We start from the raw sequence: 22241 nt of genomic DNA, 5'->3' as shown, positions 1-22241 counted from the left end.
GGTTAATCACTACAAAAATTATGCTTTGCCTGAGTAGTAACAATATTATAATAAGTAATTTACATCAGTTCCATATTCCTTGAAGGGATAGTAAATTAATTAGAGAGGAGACTTAGGGAGTAGACATCACAATTTTCATACTGTATAAAATTAAGAACTCAAACTGACATAATATTACATGTTTTTAACATTTGATTTATTAACTTTATTTGTGACCATCTTTATTTGAAGATGTTCATACTACTATCATGATATTCTGTAAAAGGGTTGCAAAGTGCAGAAAAGGGTGCTTGTATAGAAAATGTTAAACATAAAAAATATAAAGACAAATTAGATTTAAAGGAAAAAATAGTAAAATTTATCAGAAGATGTTAATTCAACAGTGTTTGTAAAATGCAACATAACCCTGAAATTGTCAAGCAAAGTCATTCAGCATAGATGTATATGATATAATGATGAATTTGTTCGATGAAGAAAAAATTCTGAGTGTGAAAAAACATATACTTATACTGTGTAAGAAATTTAGCAATAAAATATTTTGTGAAATAAACAACCTAGGCACACACACCTTTTCTTTTCTGATTTCTCTAATGTAGTCATAACTCGGTCATAATACTTGGCTAAATGGAAGTGACCTTCTTCCCATTCAGGCTGAATGGCAACCACATCTCGGTACATTAGAATAAGGGCATTACTCTCCAAGACGGCCGATTCTTCACTATATTTGGCAAGCATTAATGTTGCCTAATAAAGATAACAAAAAGTGGTATTACAATAAATGAACTTAGTTATCTTAAATTATTTCATATGCTCTATATTATTCATGTGGTCCTAAGCAAAATTTATACAGAGATGGAACTACCACAGTATTCAGATTTGAATTTATTCAAAACACCCAATCTACATTATGATTTTATATCTACACACTAATAACCCAGATGGAAGGAGAAGATACCAATAGTTTAGGGTGATGGAATAATATTTTACATTATTTGATCAGACTGAAGCTTCAAATTTTACAGTTGAATAAACTATTAAAACTCTGGAGGATTTAACAGTGTAACAAAGGCAGTATATATTTAACAAAAATATTAGATATTTTGAAATGAGAATGGAAAACTTCAGCTTTCTTAAATCATAACTTACCATTAGAAAAGTTAAAAATGAAGCACTTATTATGTATTTTTGCTTTTGTTAAAATACCCAAAAAAGAAATACCATTGTTAACTCTCTCAACATGGGCTTGGTTGACTTGACTGACCACAAGACCTCTTTGCACTCATTTCTACTCTTTTTATATTTAATACTTCTAATTTTCAATACAGTGTATCTGTCCTCACAAAATTTGGCATACTTTCAGTTAACATTCCAAGTCATTCACATACAAAAATCATATCTTTAGTGAAGAATTAAAAAAAAATACAATGGAGATTTTTCACGAATTTATTGAGCATTTACTTTGAATAGTCCACAGGCAAAGTAATTTTCATATTAAAATAAAAAAAAAAATACTTTTGTCACCTCAAGAATCTCAAATTTCCTTTGTGTAGTCCCTATAATCTCCTAAGTAATACATTTCAAACAATTTTTGTTCCAGTAAAAGTTTATAGTTCATGTTATTTTCTTTACCCTATCTCAAAATGAAATCAGTCAATTTTAGATACCTTGTAAGCACCAGAAAAAACAACCAAAAAGTACCCATCTTTTCTTTCTAGAATGACTTAAATTGTAAGATAAACCTACATTCTTTTATCCCAAGTAGTTTTAAGCTCATAGCAGAATAAACCTACTTATAACTAAACCACTAACCCACCATAATGAGATGTTAATCACCTGGGAAAAATGCAGCTCACGTTACATTAATGAATTACATTACTTGTGAGTTGCTTGCTCATGAAAAAAATATTACTTAATTTGTCTGAACTAAACTACACTAAAAGGATCCTTTTAGTTTAGTTTAGGCAAAATAAGTAATAATAATATTTTTTCATGAGCAAGCAACTCACGAGTAAATTTAATTTATTAATGTAACGTGAGCTGCATGTTTCCCAGGTGATTAACATCTTATAATGGTGGGATAATGGTTTAATTATAAGTAGATTTATTCTGCTATGAGCTTAAAACTTCTTGGGATAAAAGAATGTAGGTTTATGTTACAATTTGAAGTCATTCTGGAAAGAAAAGATGGGTGCTTTTTTGGTTGTTTTTTTCTGGTGCTTACGAGATAGCTAATATTGACTGATTCCATTTTGAGATAGGGTAAAGAAAATAACATGAACTATAAACTGTAAACATATGGAACCAGTGTGAGTTTAAAGGGCAGAGAGATGACCTGCAGCACCAAACCCTTGTGCACAAAACATAGATAGTAGCAGGATGACTTCACCATGGAAATGTGTAGATAGGCATTAGCAACATTAAACATGGTCAACAACATTCCCAACAAAAAAACACCAATATAGAATGAGGAATGACTCCACCGTGAACTGTGGAAGATTTAGGAATTGATTTAAATGAAAAGACTGATGACAATATGGGCACAACAAATATACAGAAATAAACCTTAGTAAGAACTGAAACAACTCTCTCAATCACTCCAATGACCAACACATCTCTGATAACCATGGATGGAATGAAGGTAAAACATTTGAGGACTTGCAGGAAATGAAATACTATAAGATGATGAAAAATGGTAGTGGATATGAGAAATGAATGATCAATTCTGATGCAAGGGCCTGTAGTACCCATGGATCTGTGGTAAAGGTTTTCTACATGTACAAAAATTAATGTAGATGAGTCCCCACAGGACACAAAGGAATACAGTAGTCATTTACACTGCTGGCAATACTCCAATCAATTGAACATGGAACCCTGTAGATAAGGGCATAAAATATTGTAAGTAATGATGAAACAAGGGGTTGTTGTTAGGGTCAGGACAACATTGGAACTAGACCTCCTGTAAGAGCTGAGGAAAGTCAAGCAACCAACAACTAAGACGAATGCAGATGGGTGACATAAGCCCTTGAATATGAAGGGTCTGGAATGCCTGCAAAATCAAGAGTTTGAGAAAAGGACTCATATAACACATGGAGGTTGTCAGTAAGTAGACAAATGCCCTCTAATATGTTTCAATGAAATACCAGCCACGAAATTCAGGAAAGTGTTGAAGTCGACAACTGAAATGAGGAGAAAAAAAAGTGTCCATACAGTAAATATTACAGTGTTAGTTAAGGTCAAACAAATCCTACAAAACTGTGATATATTCAGATTAAGCATAAACTTCTTTATGGAACTTCACATTTTCAGGAGCTGATCTATTCTCTGAGAGTCTAAACGTGTATCTACCTCATGATAATGAGTTAAACATGCTGTTCTGACAAACATGGCAGACAAGACATAGCTGTCCCTTTACAAAACTGAGCAATAAACATCTCTTATATGAGCCTCAGTATCAGGGAATGGAGGGAGGACTAAGTACTCACCTTCAGACCTTTCCACCCCCAAGGAAAACCCACCAAGTAATGACAAAAAACATGACACACTGAATGAACTAAGTAAAGAAAAGAAGTTGGTAAAGGTGATCAAAATTAGCCTCATTAGAAGCAAACAGATGAAAGGAAGGCACAAGAAAAAGCAAATCTAAATTATCTCCAGAATGTCCAGGATCACCTAAAAGTTCAGCATCACAGTCCCCTGGAGACCACCACATCAAACCTATGTTTCCACCTTACTACAGATAAGGTCATGGACAGCCTCAACTAAGAGCGACTCCTTTCCCAATTTGGGAGCAATGTTATATATCAGAGGTGAGATAGGAGAGGCCTAATTTGTTTCCATGCTGGATACATTAATTCATGAATTCAAGCTGTAAACGTACATACCAAACAATTTTTTTTTTACTTCACGAAAGTCAAATATATAACCTGAAAAAATGCATAAAATATATTCAACAACTGTACTACATGCACCTGTTAAGAAATGCTTATATACAGTTTTAAAACAGAGGTCACATTGATGTAGGTGAAAAGTGTAATGAGATAGATTTAAAGGTGAAATAAAACACTGGAGCAAGGGAGAAAAAAATCAGACCTATACTTAGATGGACAAAGGAAAAAAAACATAGCAGCTGAATAATAACTGTAAGGTAAGAAGATATAAATATATTTTGGAAATTTTATTTTTGATGTAATGCAACTCACATTTGAACTAATTGTTTCTTTTTTAAGAGGTATAAGATACTAATACTGCACTGATGTGGTTCTAATTTGAGATAACAATCATATGCATAAATAAAATTTATTTATTTACTATTAGTTCAAAAAATGCAAGTTGACAGAAAACTGTTATAACTAAACACTAAAATTTGCCAGTAAAGTGCCAAAATAAATAGACTGCTGTAACATTTTTGTTAATTACAAATTCATCATTATAATCTTCACAAAAACTCAGATTCAAAGTAAATATTACAGTTTAGAAATACCAAATGTTATGGTGTTTGATGAGAAAACATTTTTTACTGCCTCAAATATAAAAATTTTTCACTTCAAGGTTAAATTCTTAATGCTTTTAAGTTCCAGAATCTTGTACTTCCAAATGTATACATTTAGAACATACAATGTTCATAATTTAACAGTTTCAAAGTTTAAAAAAAGTGACATTTATAAATTAATAATTTTCAAATTTACTACATTATAACATAATAGTTCAAAATTTTAAATCACAGCAAAATCCTGGAGCTTCCAATTTCACAATTTTGGCATTTCAAAATATTAAAAGAGGTACTTTAAATAATTTCATCAAAAGTTTTACAAACTAAGAACAGTATCTGCTTTAATAATTACAAAAAATATTACCACTGAGATTTATATTTACTTTATTCCAGTGCCACTTAGACTTTTCCACAAATGTCTCAGGTATGTTTAATACTGAAGCTTCTAGCAGACAACTATAAGCCCTCTGTTGATGACCACTTCTAAAAAACACAGGTTGAAAATACTATTCTGAAAATTAATGGACATGATTCATTGTACAGTTAATGGGTTCTAATCATAATGTATGCAATATAATAGTGCAATTAATTATTACATAATTAATATAATTATGCAATTAATTATTACACAGATACTTCTTAGTTTTTAATAACAGTTAAATCTAATGAGATAATTTAATTACAACTCATTCTTAAATAAATTCTTCACTTAGTGTATGGTACTAATTCTACAGTTATCAGATGAATTACTATCAAATATAATATTTATTCTAATGATTCAAATCTAGTACCAGTTCTGGACTTTAGCAGTGAACTTGAATACAAGCTATTAATATGCACAAGATTAGTTGATGAACACATGAAAGCTTCAAGCATGTCAAGAACTTGAAGTGGCTATAAAAATATACTAGTTAAAACAAAGAGCATTTATTATCATAAAAAAAACAAACCTAGATACAGCACTTACAGATTCCTGTGCTAACAAACTTCCAAAACAAGCACTGAGAAACTAATGTCCCCATAAATTAAATCAATTATAGAAAGCATGGTGTCCTGAGACTCGTTGTTGAATGTTTATGCAAAGCTACACAAGAGCCATCTGCACTAGCCTTCTCTAATTTTGAGTGATGAATTATATAGAAAGCAATTAGCCAATACCATCCACCACTAACCTTTGTCAGACTGAATAGTGGGACAGACTGTCACAATATATAATGTTCCCACAGCTGAGAGGGCAAACATGTTCAGTAATGAGGTTCAATCCTGTAATCTGTAGATTACGAGCTGAAAAGCCTAATTATCAAGTTTCAGATGTAATTTCTACATGACAGTTGCATGAAAGAGCCTTCTGTAATGGAGACTGTGCTGTCAGAATATTGTCAAGATGTACAATCGTTAGACAGAGCACAACTATTTGGCAACATGAGCTGCAGCACTCCAACAAAATCATTGACTCATTCTCTGTGTTTGAATATTTTCAATAGGGGTATACAAGTTTAGATTGATTGATATCCTAGGTAGATTATGTATGATATCAGTAGTAACCAGATGTATACATTTATTCGTATTACCTTTTGTTATATGGGGTTCAAGTCCTATTATTTTAGCATTACTCTAAGAAGAAAACTATATGTCAGAGATTTCTCTAAAAACACATATACAGGATATGTACACAATATTAAGTCAGAAAAGCATTTAGAAGCCAAAAACAACTGTAATTAATTTGCATCAAATCACCTAACAGAGAGAGATCATATACAGCATCTTCTGTGGATTCCAATATGCTGTAGAAACATCAAGACTAAAAACACTAGAATTCAGAAATATAAGAGATACACAGTAACTGGTAAAAGTAATCTATTATAAAAGCCCACCATGCCACAGAATAATTCCACCTTAAAGTTCAGAAAACTGCTAGTGGGGTAATTGTCAAATTATCAATACAATATCATTTTCATATTCAAACCCAGTTCTGCACAAGAACCATGTCAATCCACACACACAAAATGTTATCCTCATCACCTCTTATGCCAGACTTACAGTCCCCTGAAACATGTATGTTGTATTTATTTACTTATGTACAGAAAATCTGAGATAGAAGAACATAATCAAATATCTATCAGATCAACTGAAACAAGCTTTAGTTTCATTACATCCATCAGTAGGCCTCCATATTTCTGTAAAGTTTGAGGTCTGTACCCTCACGATTTTGGACATTTTGCTACTCTGGTATCAAGCTAATCCCTAAAAATTAAGCTACTTCAAAAATAATCTATTCTAGACAAAGTTCAATGGTTCTTACAATATTCTGAGTAATGGCACACATTTAAATCTCCATTATCATACTGTTGACAAAAAGAGAAATAAAAGCAATGCCAGATGGTAAACAAAATTATTTTTGAAACAGTATGATTTGGTTTGTAATGTCCTCTTTTGTTTGATCATTCCTGTATAAAACTTATGGACCTTACCTATGAAGATAGAATCATTTTAAATATGAAGTTTTCTTTGAAAACTTATAACTGGGTTACAAATAATACATGTCTTTTAACTTGACATAATTTTAGGCTAAAGTGACAATGCATAATTAAAATATATATGTAAAAACGGCTGGTATGGGCAGAGAAAAACTCTATGTAGCAGGTTTTCTCACCATCATGGATCATAAATTATTTCTTTAACATTTTACTATGTGACACTAACAACAGAATCAAAAAGTCAGATTTTGATGAGAAATACTCCCCCAACTTAACTCAGTAAACTGGATTACGAATTTGTTTTTTTTAAAACTGCATTTAGTTTAAATTTTCATCAGAAGCTTACAACCAAGGTGTGCTACTTGTATAAATTGTGAGACTAATATATAACTTTACTGTGATTATAAATTAAAATATTTTAATAAACATTAATGATTCTGTTAATGTGAACAAAGTGTTAGAAGAAAATGATACCCCATAAACACATTATATAATATTCTCTCTGTGAGAATGTACATAAAAGCTCAATAATGTCTTACAAAGAATTAGAAATGAGTAATAACTTCTACATGCATGCACTGACAGGTTTAGGAACTTTTCAATGTGATATCTTCAGTATTAGTGGTGCAGGAAGGAGAGAAATAGGTGGAGTGCTTGACTAGACACGCATAAAATGTACAACGAGGAATTTAAAGTATAAGAAGCTGCTAAAAGTGTTTCCCCCTGCTGTCAAAGTCAGCTAAGTCTGTAAAGATTTAGGGCATGTCCTCACCAGAAAATTGATATAATAATTTACAGTTGCTATGCATGTAAAATATGTAAAAGTGGGGATGTTACAACACCTCCAGGTCTGATGCCTCTGAAATACTCCATACACATTTCAGAGAAATGTATGTTACTATATGATATTAATGAAAGAATAGATCAGATTAATAATTGACTGAAAAGTTAAAGGAACAGTACAGATGAGGTGATTACAAGAATTTATTTGCAGTGTAATAAAACCTACTTTCTGGCAAGTTTTGCACTTTGTAACCAGCAAGTTACGATTTCGTAATCAATCTTTTTGGTCTGCTCAGGAATGTGGTTCTTGGCTATTGTAAGGAGAACCCGGTACAGATTAAGAAGAGGTTCCTGATAATGAAGTGAGGACTGTAAAACAAAGAAGTAAAAAAAAAAACACTCATGAATACAAAATATTATTTCTAATTCAAGATCTCCTCTACTAAGTACTGTTTAAAGGGAAGTTAAATACAATTAACAAACATTTATAATCATAAAATATAATTCATCTAAATTTTAGCCTTTAAAATAAAGAATTAAGTAAAAATAGACAAATATTATATGAAAACCAATGAAACAGTTGTTATAATTAAAATGGTATATCTTTAAGTTTGGGTCATGGTATTTCAGTAAATTTCATTTCTATATTACTTTTAATTATTTCTAGAGAGACAAACAGAACTATAAGTGCCTGTTCAAGGTTAGATTAATAAAATTTTAATCTTTGTTTTAATGTAGACTTTGATTATTAGTATACTAATTATTTTAAAACGTTTGTGTATATGATCATTAAATGATTCTTTATTATTTATATTGTATAATCTGCTTTAAACAATTTATGTTTTTAAACTCAGAAATGTGTTCTCGTACCTAAAAAATGTACAATATCAAAGATATAAATGTTGAAGTTCTTATCATTAGAGTAGCTGCTCCCGATATATAATGAGACACTTTTTTTTTAAAACAAGAATGATAAGTGCTTTCTATTTTTCTCTTCACATCTCATTTGGTATCTTTAAAGCTTTAAAGAAATAATCAGTAATGTATACAAACTATAAGTTAAATTATCAATATCATTAGATAAAAAAATCATTCCTAGCTTTTGAGACTGCAGTTTTATATATTCTATTTGCAATAAAAGTAAAACCTGAAACACATACTTGAACCAATTTTCTTCTTCCTCTCCACTCTTCTAAGAGTGGAGTTCAATCTACTGACTGAGGAGTAGCTTCCTTGAAATGAAGGGCAGAGACCTGTAAAAACTTAGACTGCTTTCTCCATATCTGTCAACATGTGTAGTCTGGAAGAAAAACAAACACATACTCCCTAAAATCTTAACAAACTACATTTCAGTGTCTGACGAATACAGAAAAACTAGTATATATATATATAAAAAAGTAAAAACAAAAGAAAAACACAACTGAGATAGAGAATCATGTTAAATATCTTTCTAAACCATTTAAACATTTTTTAGCATGAAAAGAAAACACAGCTGAAAGCAGCATAATAAAAAACATACTTCTAATTCACTGTTACTAAGATAAAAGAATAATATCTGATGATATGATGATACCCCAAATATAATGTAACATTTCCATGCAACTAGACATGGAAACAATTACATGGATGGCTGGTTGATTTGGTGTTCTAGCAACCAGGCTATGTGCACCAAACATCTGGTTAAAAGTTAAAAGTAAAGTAAAATTATTAAAATTCATTAAAGGAAATTAAAATAAAACAAAACAAAGTTACATTTTGAATTAAAACACAAATAGCATTAAATCCAACTTTTACATCTAGTCTACAGCAGTAAGAAGAAAACTACAGTAATACAAGTTGTGAAGGACTTTTTATAGCATAATTATAATTATCATAACTTGCCAGAATGACCAACAGGTAGTTAAAAAGTAGCATTAGTCACCTGAAGTTGGCCTTTCCATTCCTGGTTTCAAGTTATTGGATGTTATGGCCATTTTCTAATTTTAGATCGAACTAGATGTACTTTGATTCTTAAAAGTGAATCACATCAAAAAATGTCTAATATATAAAGTAAAAAACAACAAAAACAAACTTAAATAGCATTAAAAAGATTAATAGACTTTAAACAACTAAAAACATTTCAAAGGTGGACAATGTCACCATCGCCAATAACAATATCTAACAAATAAACCTTGGGACAAAACATGTTTAAAATGGTGCCATAATTAAGTCGTAATGACACCAAAACAGTAAAATGTGGCTTAATGTAACAGACAATACATTGGTGCATCAGTCCCAGATAAAAGAAAACGATGAATTAAAAACTGTGACCAATGTGTAGTCTAGTTAGGACAATTTCCTCTTTCCATTTCTGGTCCTTAAGAAAGCAAGATAGCCAAAGTCCAATAGCACGTTTTATTTAGAAAAGCTTGTTTTCACGTTGCTCACTCCAAGTCGACTGCTAACTGGCATGAAGCTGAGCCTTGAATACAGGACCATAGTCCACGTATGGAACAGAAACAGCAGTGATAGAGCCAGAGCAGACAGATTTATCTGCAGTGTCACCAAGCTCGTTCCTGCAAATACCAATGTGGCCCAGTATCTAGAAACACTGAACAGAAGTAGATGTTAAAGAGAAATGGGCCAGTCGATTTTGAATATCAGTAAGAACTAAGATAAAACAATTCAAGGATCAGTTGAGAACTAAGCGAGTCAGTATAAATAGTACAATTTGAGTACTGCTTAGCTTCTGTGTGATACAGGACAAGAGAAATGACATACAGTTCAGCAGTGAACACAGAAACTGTAGAGAGGATTTTGTGCACAACCACCAAACCATGGCTGAGCCCACAGAGTCACCTGATTTTGAACCATCTGTATAAATAGGAATGGAAGGGTGGTTTGAAAGATGTTCTGCAAATAACATACAGTATTTCCAATCAGGAGTGTCTGCTTTTCTCAGATGACTTAAAGAAAGGTTACATCTTGGGACTGTAATAAGCCATGGTAGGATGAGCTGACCAGTGGATACAGCAAATGTTATCCAAGGATAGACCCAATTCATCCAACTGTACTTGGATACAAAGGCCAAAAGGAGCAATGGCTGATTGTCTATTTTGCAAAAGCATGGCCCACTGAGGAAGGAAAACATAATCCCAGGTGGAATGTTATGGTAAGGACTGAAGTTTTGAAGCATACAGTAAAGACAGTTGCAAAGAAGGTTCATGAGATTCTACGTATAAGCTATGAACAGGGGAAGTGCTGAAAGCCCTGGTGCAGAGCTGAAGTCCCTGATGATGATCTTGAAGGCCAAGGTGCTGGCAGAGCCATAGACCAGTGATCCATACTCTAGTTTTGATCAAGTAATAGCCTGATATATCTTTAGCAAAGAACATTGATCCACTTCCCAAGATGTGAAAGAGTGGACATGGAGGATGTTCAGTGCTCTTGTACATTTGACCTGTAGCTGCTTGATGTGTGTTATGAAGCTCAGCTTACAGTCAAAGATAAGCCCAAAGAACTTTGTTTCAGGGACCACAGTTAGCACAACTTCACCAATATTGAGTTCAGGATCAGGGTGAATACCCCATTGGTGGCAAAAGTGCATACAAACAGTTTTAGAGAGAGAGAATTAAAACTGTTTGCAGTGATCCACTTCAGAAAACAATTGAGGGCAGTTTGTAGCTGTCGCTCAATATACTGCATGTTTGATGATTGACATGAAATGTGAAAGTCATTGACATAGAGACTGTATGCAACAGTAAGAGGGAGTAGTTCAGTGATGGCATTAATCTTTATACTGAAAAATGTGTCACTCAAAATACAGCCCTGAAGAACTCCAAGTTCCTGTAGATAAAAACGGGAATGTGTTGAACCCACATGAACTTGGAATCACCTGTCCATTAAAAATTTTTTAATAAACATGGGTAAATGGCCAAGTAACCCATATATATGGAGGTCTCGCGAAATGCCATACCTCCATGTTGTGTCACAAGCCTTCTCAATATCAAAGAATATTGATACAAGATTTTGTCATTTGAGAAAAGCTTCTCTGATTAATGTTTCAGGTCGAATCAAGTGGTCCATGGTGGAGCACTGTCATTAGGACACACACTAGGTGGGCGAGAGGAGGTTATTTTCTTCAAGGAACCAAACAAGACGAGCTTTAACCATCCTCTCTAAGGTCTTACAGAGACATTTCATCAAAGCAATTGGATGGTAGTTTGAAGGAATCTTCGGATCCTTCCCAGGCTTAGAGAAAGATAGGAATATAGCTCAGTGCCAGGCATCAGGAAAACATTCTCCTGCCAGATCTGGTTGAAAACAATCAGAAAAACAGCAAGAGAAGCAGGAGAGAGATAGCACAGCATTTCATTGTGCACATCATCAGATCCAACCGAATGTACTGACAGACTGATGAAGAGCCAGTGTAAGGGGACGATTATAGTCACAGAGACAATCAGCTCAAAGGAAAGAAGTGATTACTCTGCCCAACTGGTGATAAAAGATATGTTGGTTGTGAACTTAATCCAAGAGTCCTTCTGGCTTTGACATATTACCCACCAAGCATGTGCACGGGCCTGTTGGAAGCGATGCGATTCGAGAATGTGGGATACCTTTGAAAAGTATCCCACGTCCATTTTTGAGTCTTCTGTGCCATGTGGCAGGCAAGATTCCACCACAGATGATGATATTGTGAAAAACATGTCAAGGCTTTAGGAATACTTTGAGCAGCTTTCTGTACAATACAGTCAGTTATTGCTGTCACACAGTCGTCTATTGATGGCATACAGATGATGGCAGGATCAAGTTCTGTAAGAACAGTAGAAGAGAGCAAGTTTGCTTGATCCTTTTTCCATTGGTGCACATGGGTTGGGTGGCATTGACCACAGCCAGTCTCTCTCAAAATTGTAGAAAAATTATCACTGCTGCATGGGTTATTGTCAACCCTCCACGAAAAGTGGGAGAATAGTGAAGGGGAGTAAATGGAGAGATCAAAAGCAGTAAAGAACTGACTAGATGCATGAAAATAAGTATAAGAACCACTATTGAAGAGAGAAAAGTTGTGATCAGAGAGCATACACTCTACAGTGACCCTCCCATCAATATCAGCACTTCCTCAGAGGGGACGATTTCCATTAAAGCCCCCCAGCATTAAAAATGGAGATGGCAACTGTTTAATGAGAGCATCAAGGTCTGATTGATCATAGGTCTCTCTAAGCAACAGGTAGAGAGAACAAACAGTGATGGTACGACATAAAGAAACACAAATGGCTACAGCCTCCAAGGGTGTGTTGAGTAACAAAGACAGGGTAAGCACATGCTGATCAACCAACAGTGCTACCCCTCCATGCACTTGTCCATCACACAGCCTGTCATTTCTGTACAAAGAAAACTGCTGAAAGGTGATTGTATCAGCAAGTTTCAGAAAGATTTCCTGCAAGGAAAGACATACAGGATGGTAGGAAGAAATAAGTGTTTTGATGTCACCCAGATTAGAATGTAAACTTCAACAGTTCCATTGTATCAAGGTGGCTACTTTTATTTATGTGTAGGCAAATTGGGTGCAGACCATGTTTTATTTCTTTATTGTCTTTATTCGAGGGAGGTTTACCAACCTCAATGGATCCTACCCTGGGTTGATTGGGCAAGTCTTTGTTGTTAGAAGAGGATTCCAGTGACTTAGGGTGCAAACAAATGATCATTTTGCACCTTGGGAAAGGAGAAGAAAGTGTAACCAAAACCAAAGGAAGCAGATATTGGGGTTTGCTGAAATTAATGTCAGAGACAAAGATGGGTGTTGACATTGATTCATTAACTTTTTTAACCATGGATGTCAGAAGACTTTCTGTTTGTTTTGAGAATGATTCTTTTGGAGGTACAGAGAGATCTGTCTGCACTCCCACTGTAGTAGTGGAATGAAGTGCATCAGCATAAGTCCAACATAAAGTGGTAGATAGCAATTTTCAAGCCTCAGGGCAAGTAATGTTTTGAATCGTCTTTAAACACTGTACCACCTTTTATTCCTTCCAACCATTTAGGGCAAGAATAAAAGTAAGATGGGTGAGAGCCATTGCAAGTGATGCAACAAGGGTCTGTTTCATACTCATAGACACCATAATCCTTGCCACTGCAACGAGCACATGTCAAGGAACCAAGACATGACGTCTCCGAGTGATCAAATGGCTGACACTGGAACTATCCGAGAGGGTTTGGAATGTATGGCCGTACCTTGCAGTTAAAATAACCTGCCTTGTTGGTAGCAGGTGGATGCTGTGATGTAAATGTTAAAATGAGGACATTGATCGGCATCAAAATTCCATCTTTGGGAGTGGAGATACACCTTACTGAAGAAACTCCTTGTGGTGGGAGAAACCAGTGGGAATCTCTGACTCAGGATGTTCTTCAAATCCCTATCAACAATAACTTCTTGTTACGAATTCAGAGTTGAATGAGGCATAACCTCAATAGGTATATTGCCTTGGAATGTAAGAGGAATTCACTGTGCTCGAGATGTGGATATTTCTACCAATATGTCACAAGAGCGAATCCTTCTGACCAACTTTGGAGAGCCAGTGAGACCTTCTGGTCCCTTCTGAATGAAAAGGGAGACATTTGCCCTAAAGGTTTGTCTGAAAGAAAATGTAGTATAATAAAATAAGGTACAGAAGTTACAAATGTTAAAGATTGCTGTTCAGAATCTTCAAGATGTGATTGTTTACTCATAAACTGTTTTCACTATTTTGGTTAACTTTTTTATTTGGATGGTCCATAATAAAAAATGAATTTTTCGGTGTCCACTGTCCCCACCCACCATAAAGCCCTATGAGTGGATGCATTACAATGCCAAACAAGAACACTGCAGCAACACCAGGGTTTCATGAGCACTATACCCAAACACCAGCATCAGGTACAATGTCCACAACACCTGCTGAGAACATCCAACACTGGTACTTGGTTAACCCTAGGCCAAGTGAACCAGCCAACTGACCCAAGGGGAGCCACCCCAAGGCTGCCCATCTACAGGAATTCAAGGCCACAGTGGTATGTTAGGGTTGGACCCCTCAACCATCAGGATCTTCTCCTCCTCTTCATGGGTCACCATGCACAACACACATGTTGGTGGATCTTTAGATCCCAAAAGAGGTAAACTAAAAGAACAGAACCTCCCCTGGGAGGTCCCCTCAACAATCACAGGAATCCAGAATGAGGGGAACAACTACCTGAAGAAATCCACAATGGTAAATATTATTCATCATGTAACTACACATGAAAACAATTACTTCAAGATATCCACAATGATATGTACCATTCTCCATGTAATTAGACATTAAAACAATTACTTCAAAGATATCCACAATGATATGTACCATTCTCCATGTAATTAGACATTAAAACAATTACTTCAAAGATATCCACAATATGTACCATTCTCCATGTAATTAGACATTAAAACAATTACTTCAAAGATATCCACAATGATATGTACCATTCTCCATGTAATTAGACATTAAAACAATTACTTCAAAGATATCCACAATGATATGTACCATTCTCCATGTAATTAGACATTAAAACAATTACTTCAAAGATATCCACAATGATATGTACCATTCTCCATGTAATTAGACATTAAAACAATTACTTCAAAGATATCCACAATGATATGTACCATTCTCCATGTAATTAGACATTAAAACAATTACTTCAAAGATATCCACAATGATATGTACCATTCTCCATGTAATTAGACATTAAAACAATTACTTCAAAGATATCCACAATGATATGTACCATTCTCCATGTAATTAGACATTAAAACAATTACTTCAAAGATATCACATTAAAACAAAGATATCATTAAAACATTATGATATGTACCATTCTCCATGTAATTAGACATTAAAACAATTACTTCAAAGATATCCACAATGATATGTACCATTCTCCATGTAGACATTAAAACAATTACAAAGATATATAAACACATTAAAACAATTACTTCAAAGATATGTACCATTCTCCATGTAATTAGACATTAAAACAATTACTTCAAAGATATCCACAATGATATGTACCATTCTCCATGTAATTAACAATTACTTCAAAGATATCCACAATGATATGTACCATTCTCCATGTAATTAGACATTAAAACAATTACTTCAAAGATATCCACAATGATATGTACCATTCTCCATGTAATTAGACATTAAAACAACAAAATATACTTCAAATGTAATATCCACAATGATATGTACCATTCTCCATGTAATTAGACATTAAAACAATTACTTCAAAGATATCCACAATGATATGTACCATTCTCCATGTAATTAGACATTAAAACAATTACTTCAAAGATATCCACAATGATATGTACCATTCTCCATGTAATTAGACATTAAAACAATTACTTCAAAGATATCCACAATGATATGTACCAATTCTCCATGTAATTAGACACTAAAACGATTACTTCAAAGATATCCACAATCCACAATAATATGTACCATTCTCCATGTAATTAGACATTAAAACAATTACTTCAAAGATATCCACAATGATATGTACCATTCTCCATGTAATTAGACATTAAAACAATTACTTCAAAGATATCCACAATGATATGTACCATTCTCCATGTAATTAGACATTAAAACAATTACTTCAAAGATATCCACAATGATATGTACCATTCTCCATGTAATTAGACATTAAAACAATTACTTCAAAGATATCCACAATGATATGTACCATTCTCCATGTAATTAGACATTAAAACAATTACTTCAAAGATATCCACAATGATATGTACCATTCTCCATGTAATTAGACATTAAAACAATTACTTCAATTAAAGATATCCACCACAATGTAATTAGACATTAAAACAATTACCATTCTCCATGTATTCTCCATTAATTAGACATTAAAACAATTACTTCAAGATATCCACAATATGTACCATTCTCCATGTAATTAGACATTAAAACAATTACTTCATGTAAAAATATCCACACATGATATGTACCATTCTCCATGTAATTAGACATTAAAACAATACTTCAAAGATATCCACAATGATATGTACCATTCTCCATGTAATTAGACATTAAAACAATTACTTCAAAGATATCCACACAATGATATGTACCATTCTCCATGTAATTAGACATTAAAACAATTACTTCAAAGATATCCACATATGATATGTACCATTCTCCATGTAATTAGACATTAAAACAATTACTTCAAAGATATCCACAATATGTACCATTCTCCATGTAATTAGACATTAAAACAATTACTTCAAAGATATCCACAATGATATGTATTCCACAATTATATGTCCATGTAATTAGACATTCTCCATGTATGTACCATTCTCCATGTAATTAGACATTAAAACAATTACTTCAAAGATATCCACAATGATATGTACCATTCTCCATGTAATTAGACATTAAAACAATTACTTCAAAGATATCCACAATGATATGTACCATTCTCCATGTAATTAGACATTAAAACAATTACTTCAAAGATATCCACAATGATATGTACCATTCTCCATGTAATTAGACATTAAAACAATTACTTCAAAGATATCCACAATGATATGTACCATTCTCCATGTAATTAGACATTAAAACAATTACTTCAAAGATATCCACAATGATATGTACCATTCTCCATGTAATTAGACATTAAAACAATTACTTCAAAATATCCACAATGATATGTACCATTCTCCATGTAATTAGACATTAAAACAATCAAAACTTCAAAATATGATATGTACCATTCTCCATGTAATTAGACATTAAAACAATTACTTCAAAGATATCCACAATGATATGTACCATTCTCCATGTAATTAGACATTAAAACAATACTTCATATCCACTCCATGTAATTAGACATTAAAACAATTACTTCAAAGATATCCACAATGATATGTACCATTCTCCATGTAATTAGACATTAAAACAATTACTTCAAAGATATCCACAATATGTAATTACCATTCTCCATGTGTAATTAGACATTAAAACAATTACTTCAAAGATATCCACAATGATATGTACCATTCTCCATGTAATTAGACATTAAAACAATTACTTCAAAGATATCCACATACCATCCATGTAATTAGACATTAAAACAAATGATATGTACCATTCTCCATGTAATTATATCCACCATTCTCCATGTAATTAGACATTAAAACAATTACTTCAAAGATATCCACAATGATATGTACCATTCTCCATGTAATTAGACATTAAAACAATTAGATATTCAAAGATATCCACAATTGATTATATCCACAATAATATGTACCATTCTCCATGTAATTAGACATTAAAACAATTACTTCAAAGATATCCACAATGATATGTACCATTCTCCATGTAATTGATTACTTCAAAGATATCCACATACCATTCTCCATGTAATTAGACATTAAAACAATTACTTCAAAGATATCCACAATCCACAATAATATGTACCATTCTCCATGTAATTAATCACTAAAATGATTACTTCAAGATATCCACAATATGTACCATTCTCCATGTAATTAGACATTAAAACAATTACTTCAAAAATATCCACAGTGATATCTACCATTCTCCATGTAATTAGACATTAAAACAATTACTTCAAAATATCCACAATATGTACCATTCTCCATGTAATTAGACATTAAAACAATTACTTCAAAGATATCCACAATGATATGTACCATTCTCCATGTAATTAGACATTAAAACAATTACTTCAAAGATATCCACAATGATATGTACCATTCTCCATGTAATTAGACATTAAAACAATTACTTCAAAGATATCCACAATGATATGTACCATTCTCCATGTAATTAGACATTAAAACAATTACTTCAAAGATATCCACAATGATATGTACCATTCTCCATTCTCAAAGATATCCACAATGTAATTAGACATATAAAACAATTACTTCAAAGATTATATCCACAATAATATGTACCATTCTCCATGTAATTAGACATTAAAACAATTACTTAAAAGATATCCACAATGATATGTACCATTCTCCATGTAATTAGACATTAAAACAATTACTTCAAAAATATCCACAGTGATATCTACCATTCTCCATGTAATTAGACATTAAAACAATTACTTCAAAGATATCCACAATGATATGTACCATTCTCCATGTAATTAGACATTAAAACAATTACTTCAAAGATATCCACAATGATATGTACCATTCTCCATGTAATTAGACATTAAAACAATTACTTCAAAGATATCCACAATGATATGTACCATTCTCCATGTAATTAGACATTAAAACAATTACTTCAAAGATATCCACAATGATATGTACCATTCTCCATGTAATTAGACATTAAAACAATTACTTCAAAGATATCCACAATGATATGTACCATTCTCCATGTAATTAGACATTAAAACAATTACTTCAAGATATCCACAATATGTACCATTCTCCATGTAATTAGACATTAAAATTAATTACTTCAAAGATATCCACAATGATATGTACCATTCTCCATGTAATTAGACATTAAAACAATTACTTCAAAGATATCCACAATATGTACCATTCTCCATGTAATTAGACATTAAAACAATAACTTCAAAGATATCCACAATGATATGTACCATTCTCCATGTAATTAGACATTAAAACAATTACTTCAAAGATATCCACAATGATATGTACCATTCTCCATGTAATTAGACATTAAAACAATTACTTCAAATATATCCACAATGATATGTACCATTCTCCATGTAATTAGACATTAAAACAATTACTTCAAAGATATCCACAATGATATGTACCATTCTCCATGTAATTAGACATTAAAACAATTACTTCAAGATATCCACAGTATGTACCATTCTCCATGTAATTAGACATTAAAACAATTACTTCAAAGATATCCACAATGATATGTACCATTCTCCATGTAATTAGACATTAAAACAATTACTTCAAAGATATCCACAATGATATGTACCATTCTCCATGTAACCTCAGAACTTTTATATTTTTGCTTCTTCAGTTTATTTTGTCCCCATTACTTTAAGACTTTTGTCAATATGATTGTTAATCCTTTGTTAGTTACTTTCATTTAAACTCTTATTTCTTAATTCTGTAAGCATGAAATGCATCACTTTTCTTATAATGTGATAAAAACAGTTACGTGAGAACATTATATCTACCCTGGTACATACAATTTATCTTGTAAATAGAAATAAAATTAATTGCAATCACTTGAGATCATGGTGGAATCCACACTGGTATTAACTATTCCCTTGTAAGTAGATATAAAAAATTACTGAAGAACATGATAACATGTATGGTGATTTATACTTTTATATAAATGGAGATTTAATATAATTACCTGAGAACGTGACTGTATCCACGCTGGTATGCACCATTTTCCATGGAGGCTGCTGATAAAGGTCCCATCTGCTGAGTTCTTACAATTTTACACTATGTGAGATAGTCAAGGGTGGAACAAAATTTACCACATCAATCCAAAAGTATTTTGAATATTTCCTAGAGACATGAATAATCTTTAAGTGACATGCCTCTTCACTTCTTCCAAATACATTTACATTACTAACATATAAAAAAATATATATTGCACTTGAATGTTGGAAATACATCTTTGTTAATTAAAGCATTTATTTTCTTATGGAGATACAAAAGTTTATTTATACTATGATTATACTTTAAAACTCAGGAAGGAAACTAAGTTTTTCTCAAGAACTTTGCTATAATGTTGTGTATGATTATAACCAATGGCAAAATCAAAATTAATTGAAAATTTATGTTACAAGATCTTCTACATAACATCACATTCATGGTATGAACTTATTTTCATATGCTCTCAATGAACAGGTAGATTTAAACAGTTTGAATACATCTTTGGTGTTAAATTCACTTATTTTTTTGTGGAGATGGTTTACCACAGGTTTGTTACGTAGCTGTGCATGTATCATACTTTGATTAAATTGTTGTGAATTGGCACTTGTTGTATATTGCTGAATCATGTCAGTAGAACCTTCCAACAATTTTCACACTATCACAAATTATTGCATCATAATATCCCATGAAAACCATTGTGTAAAGCAACTGAGGCCTCTTTCAGACAACAAATATGCATCCAAAATGCACTTTGAGTTGGTCACTTAGATATATCTAGACAGTCTGAGTGGGAGTTTAGCCATAAAGAGTGTATTCTGGTTATTTCTGAAGTGAAATTATCACAGACTGTATTGTAACAACAAAGTAAAAATATATATGAACAAGATTGTGTGAGCTTTAAGAAAAGGAGACAACAATTTAAAGATTTGGATACAACTGTAATAGCCAACAGTGTAATGAACATTTGAATATATGTTTGACTTGTTTTAATTTACTGTTATTTAAAAAAAGTGAACTCTATGCTGTTTCTTCACTGTTGAAATGCCAACAAGTCAGACACTTACTGTAAAGCATAGGCCTATAAATTCACAGCTGAAGCAATAGAATAAATATTGTAGAGGCCACATATACACCATTTTAACTGGCTTTGATAAGTGGATGGTGAAGGGCAAATAACTTAGCCTTAAAGATGGTGATATATGAGAGTTTGTTACACAACAACAAGACATAAAGAGAGAAACAAATAACAAAAAAGAGAAGAAAAAGAAAGGCTGAAAAAGAAATGAAAAAACTGGAAACTGAGAGAGAGGAGAGACTAAAAAACAAAGAGAATATAACAGTACAACTTGAAGTCACTAAGTTTAACAAGCAAATTGAAGGATCATTAACAATGGGCTGACAAAACTTGATGAATAGAAAGACAACATGAATGATCTAATGAGAAGTGAAGGATTCACCCCTCAAGGTCAAAACTGGGACAAAAACAATTTGACATTTTTGCTTAGTTTCCTTTTCACAGTAAAAGGACTACAAGTGTATGTAGGTGTAATATCAGAAGATGCCATGGACTAGAATATGTTAAAAATTGCCTTGCTGAAATGCAATGAAATTACATAGGATGGTTTTTGTTAGAATTTAGAAAAGGCAAAGTTGACACTAGAGAAACTATATTTCAGTTTGTGGCATGTCTACAGCAATATTTCACAAGGTGAATTTACATGGCCAAGTGTGAAGATAGTTTTGAAGGACTGGTAAACCTACTAACAGATGAATAATTCATTATCATGTACTCCACTTACATGTCATTTTTTGTACCAGAAAGAGCACCAAATGACATGATAAAGATGATCAAGCTGGCAAAATAGTATGTGGAAGCCCATGGGGAGAACATAACAGGCAAATCCAATCATAACCATTCAAAGCCAAGAAGAGGGATTACAAGCAGGATGCCACCACAGGTGACAAGAAGTCATCAGACAAATGGGAGATACTACACTTGTTAGAAAATGAGACATATTGTGATATGATTGCAGGTTTGCAACCAACAAGA

The 22241-nt window shown here is 32.7% G+C and overlaps 1 protein-coding gene across 6 annotated transcripts in view; it reads right to left on the bottom strand.

Moving 5' to 3' along the window:
• Nucleotides 1–22241, bottom strand: part of LOC143242831 (serine/threonine-protein kinase ATR-like) — a 97831-nt gene that overhangs the window by 70203 nt on the left and 5387 nt on the right. For 3 of the 6 annotated variants that reach the window (XM_076486392.1, XM_076486388.1, XM_076486389.1), the window contains 5 exons: nucleotides 20163–20254; nucleotides 8910–9049; nucleotides 7976–8118; nucleotides 4873–5000; nucleotides 569–744 (listed from right to left, as the gene is read on the bottom strand). In XM_076486392.1, coding sequence (XP_076342507.1) covers nucleotides 569–735 — 167 coding nt within the window. In that variant the 5' untranslated portion in view covers nucleotides 736–744; nucleotides 4873–5000; nucleotides 7976–8118; nucleotides 8910–9049; nucleotides 20163–20254. The remainder of the gene's footprint in view (nucleotides 1–568; nucleotides 745–4872; nucleotides 5001–7975; nucleotides 8119–8909; nucleotides 9050–20162; nucleotides 20255–22241) is intronic. The other 3 variants (XM_076486390.1, XM_076486391.1, XM_076486393.1) reach the window with 3 other exon arrangements.

The sequence above is a fragment of the Tachypleus tridentatus genome, unplaced genomic scaffold, assembly GCF_004210375.1.
Source record: "Tachypleus tridentatus isolate NWPU-2018 unplaced genomic scaffold, ASM421037v1 Hic_cluster_2, whole genome shotgun sequence".
NCBI classification, from domain to species: domain Eukaryota; kingdom Metazoa; phylum Arthropoda; class Merostomata; order Xiphosura; family Limulidae; genus Tachypleus; species Tachypleus tridentatus.
Note: the sequence above shows the minus strand (reverse complement) of the source record. Positions and strands in the feature narration are given on the sequence as shown.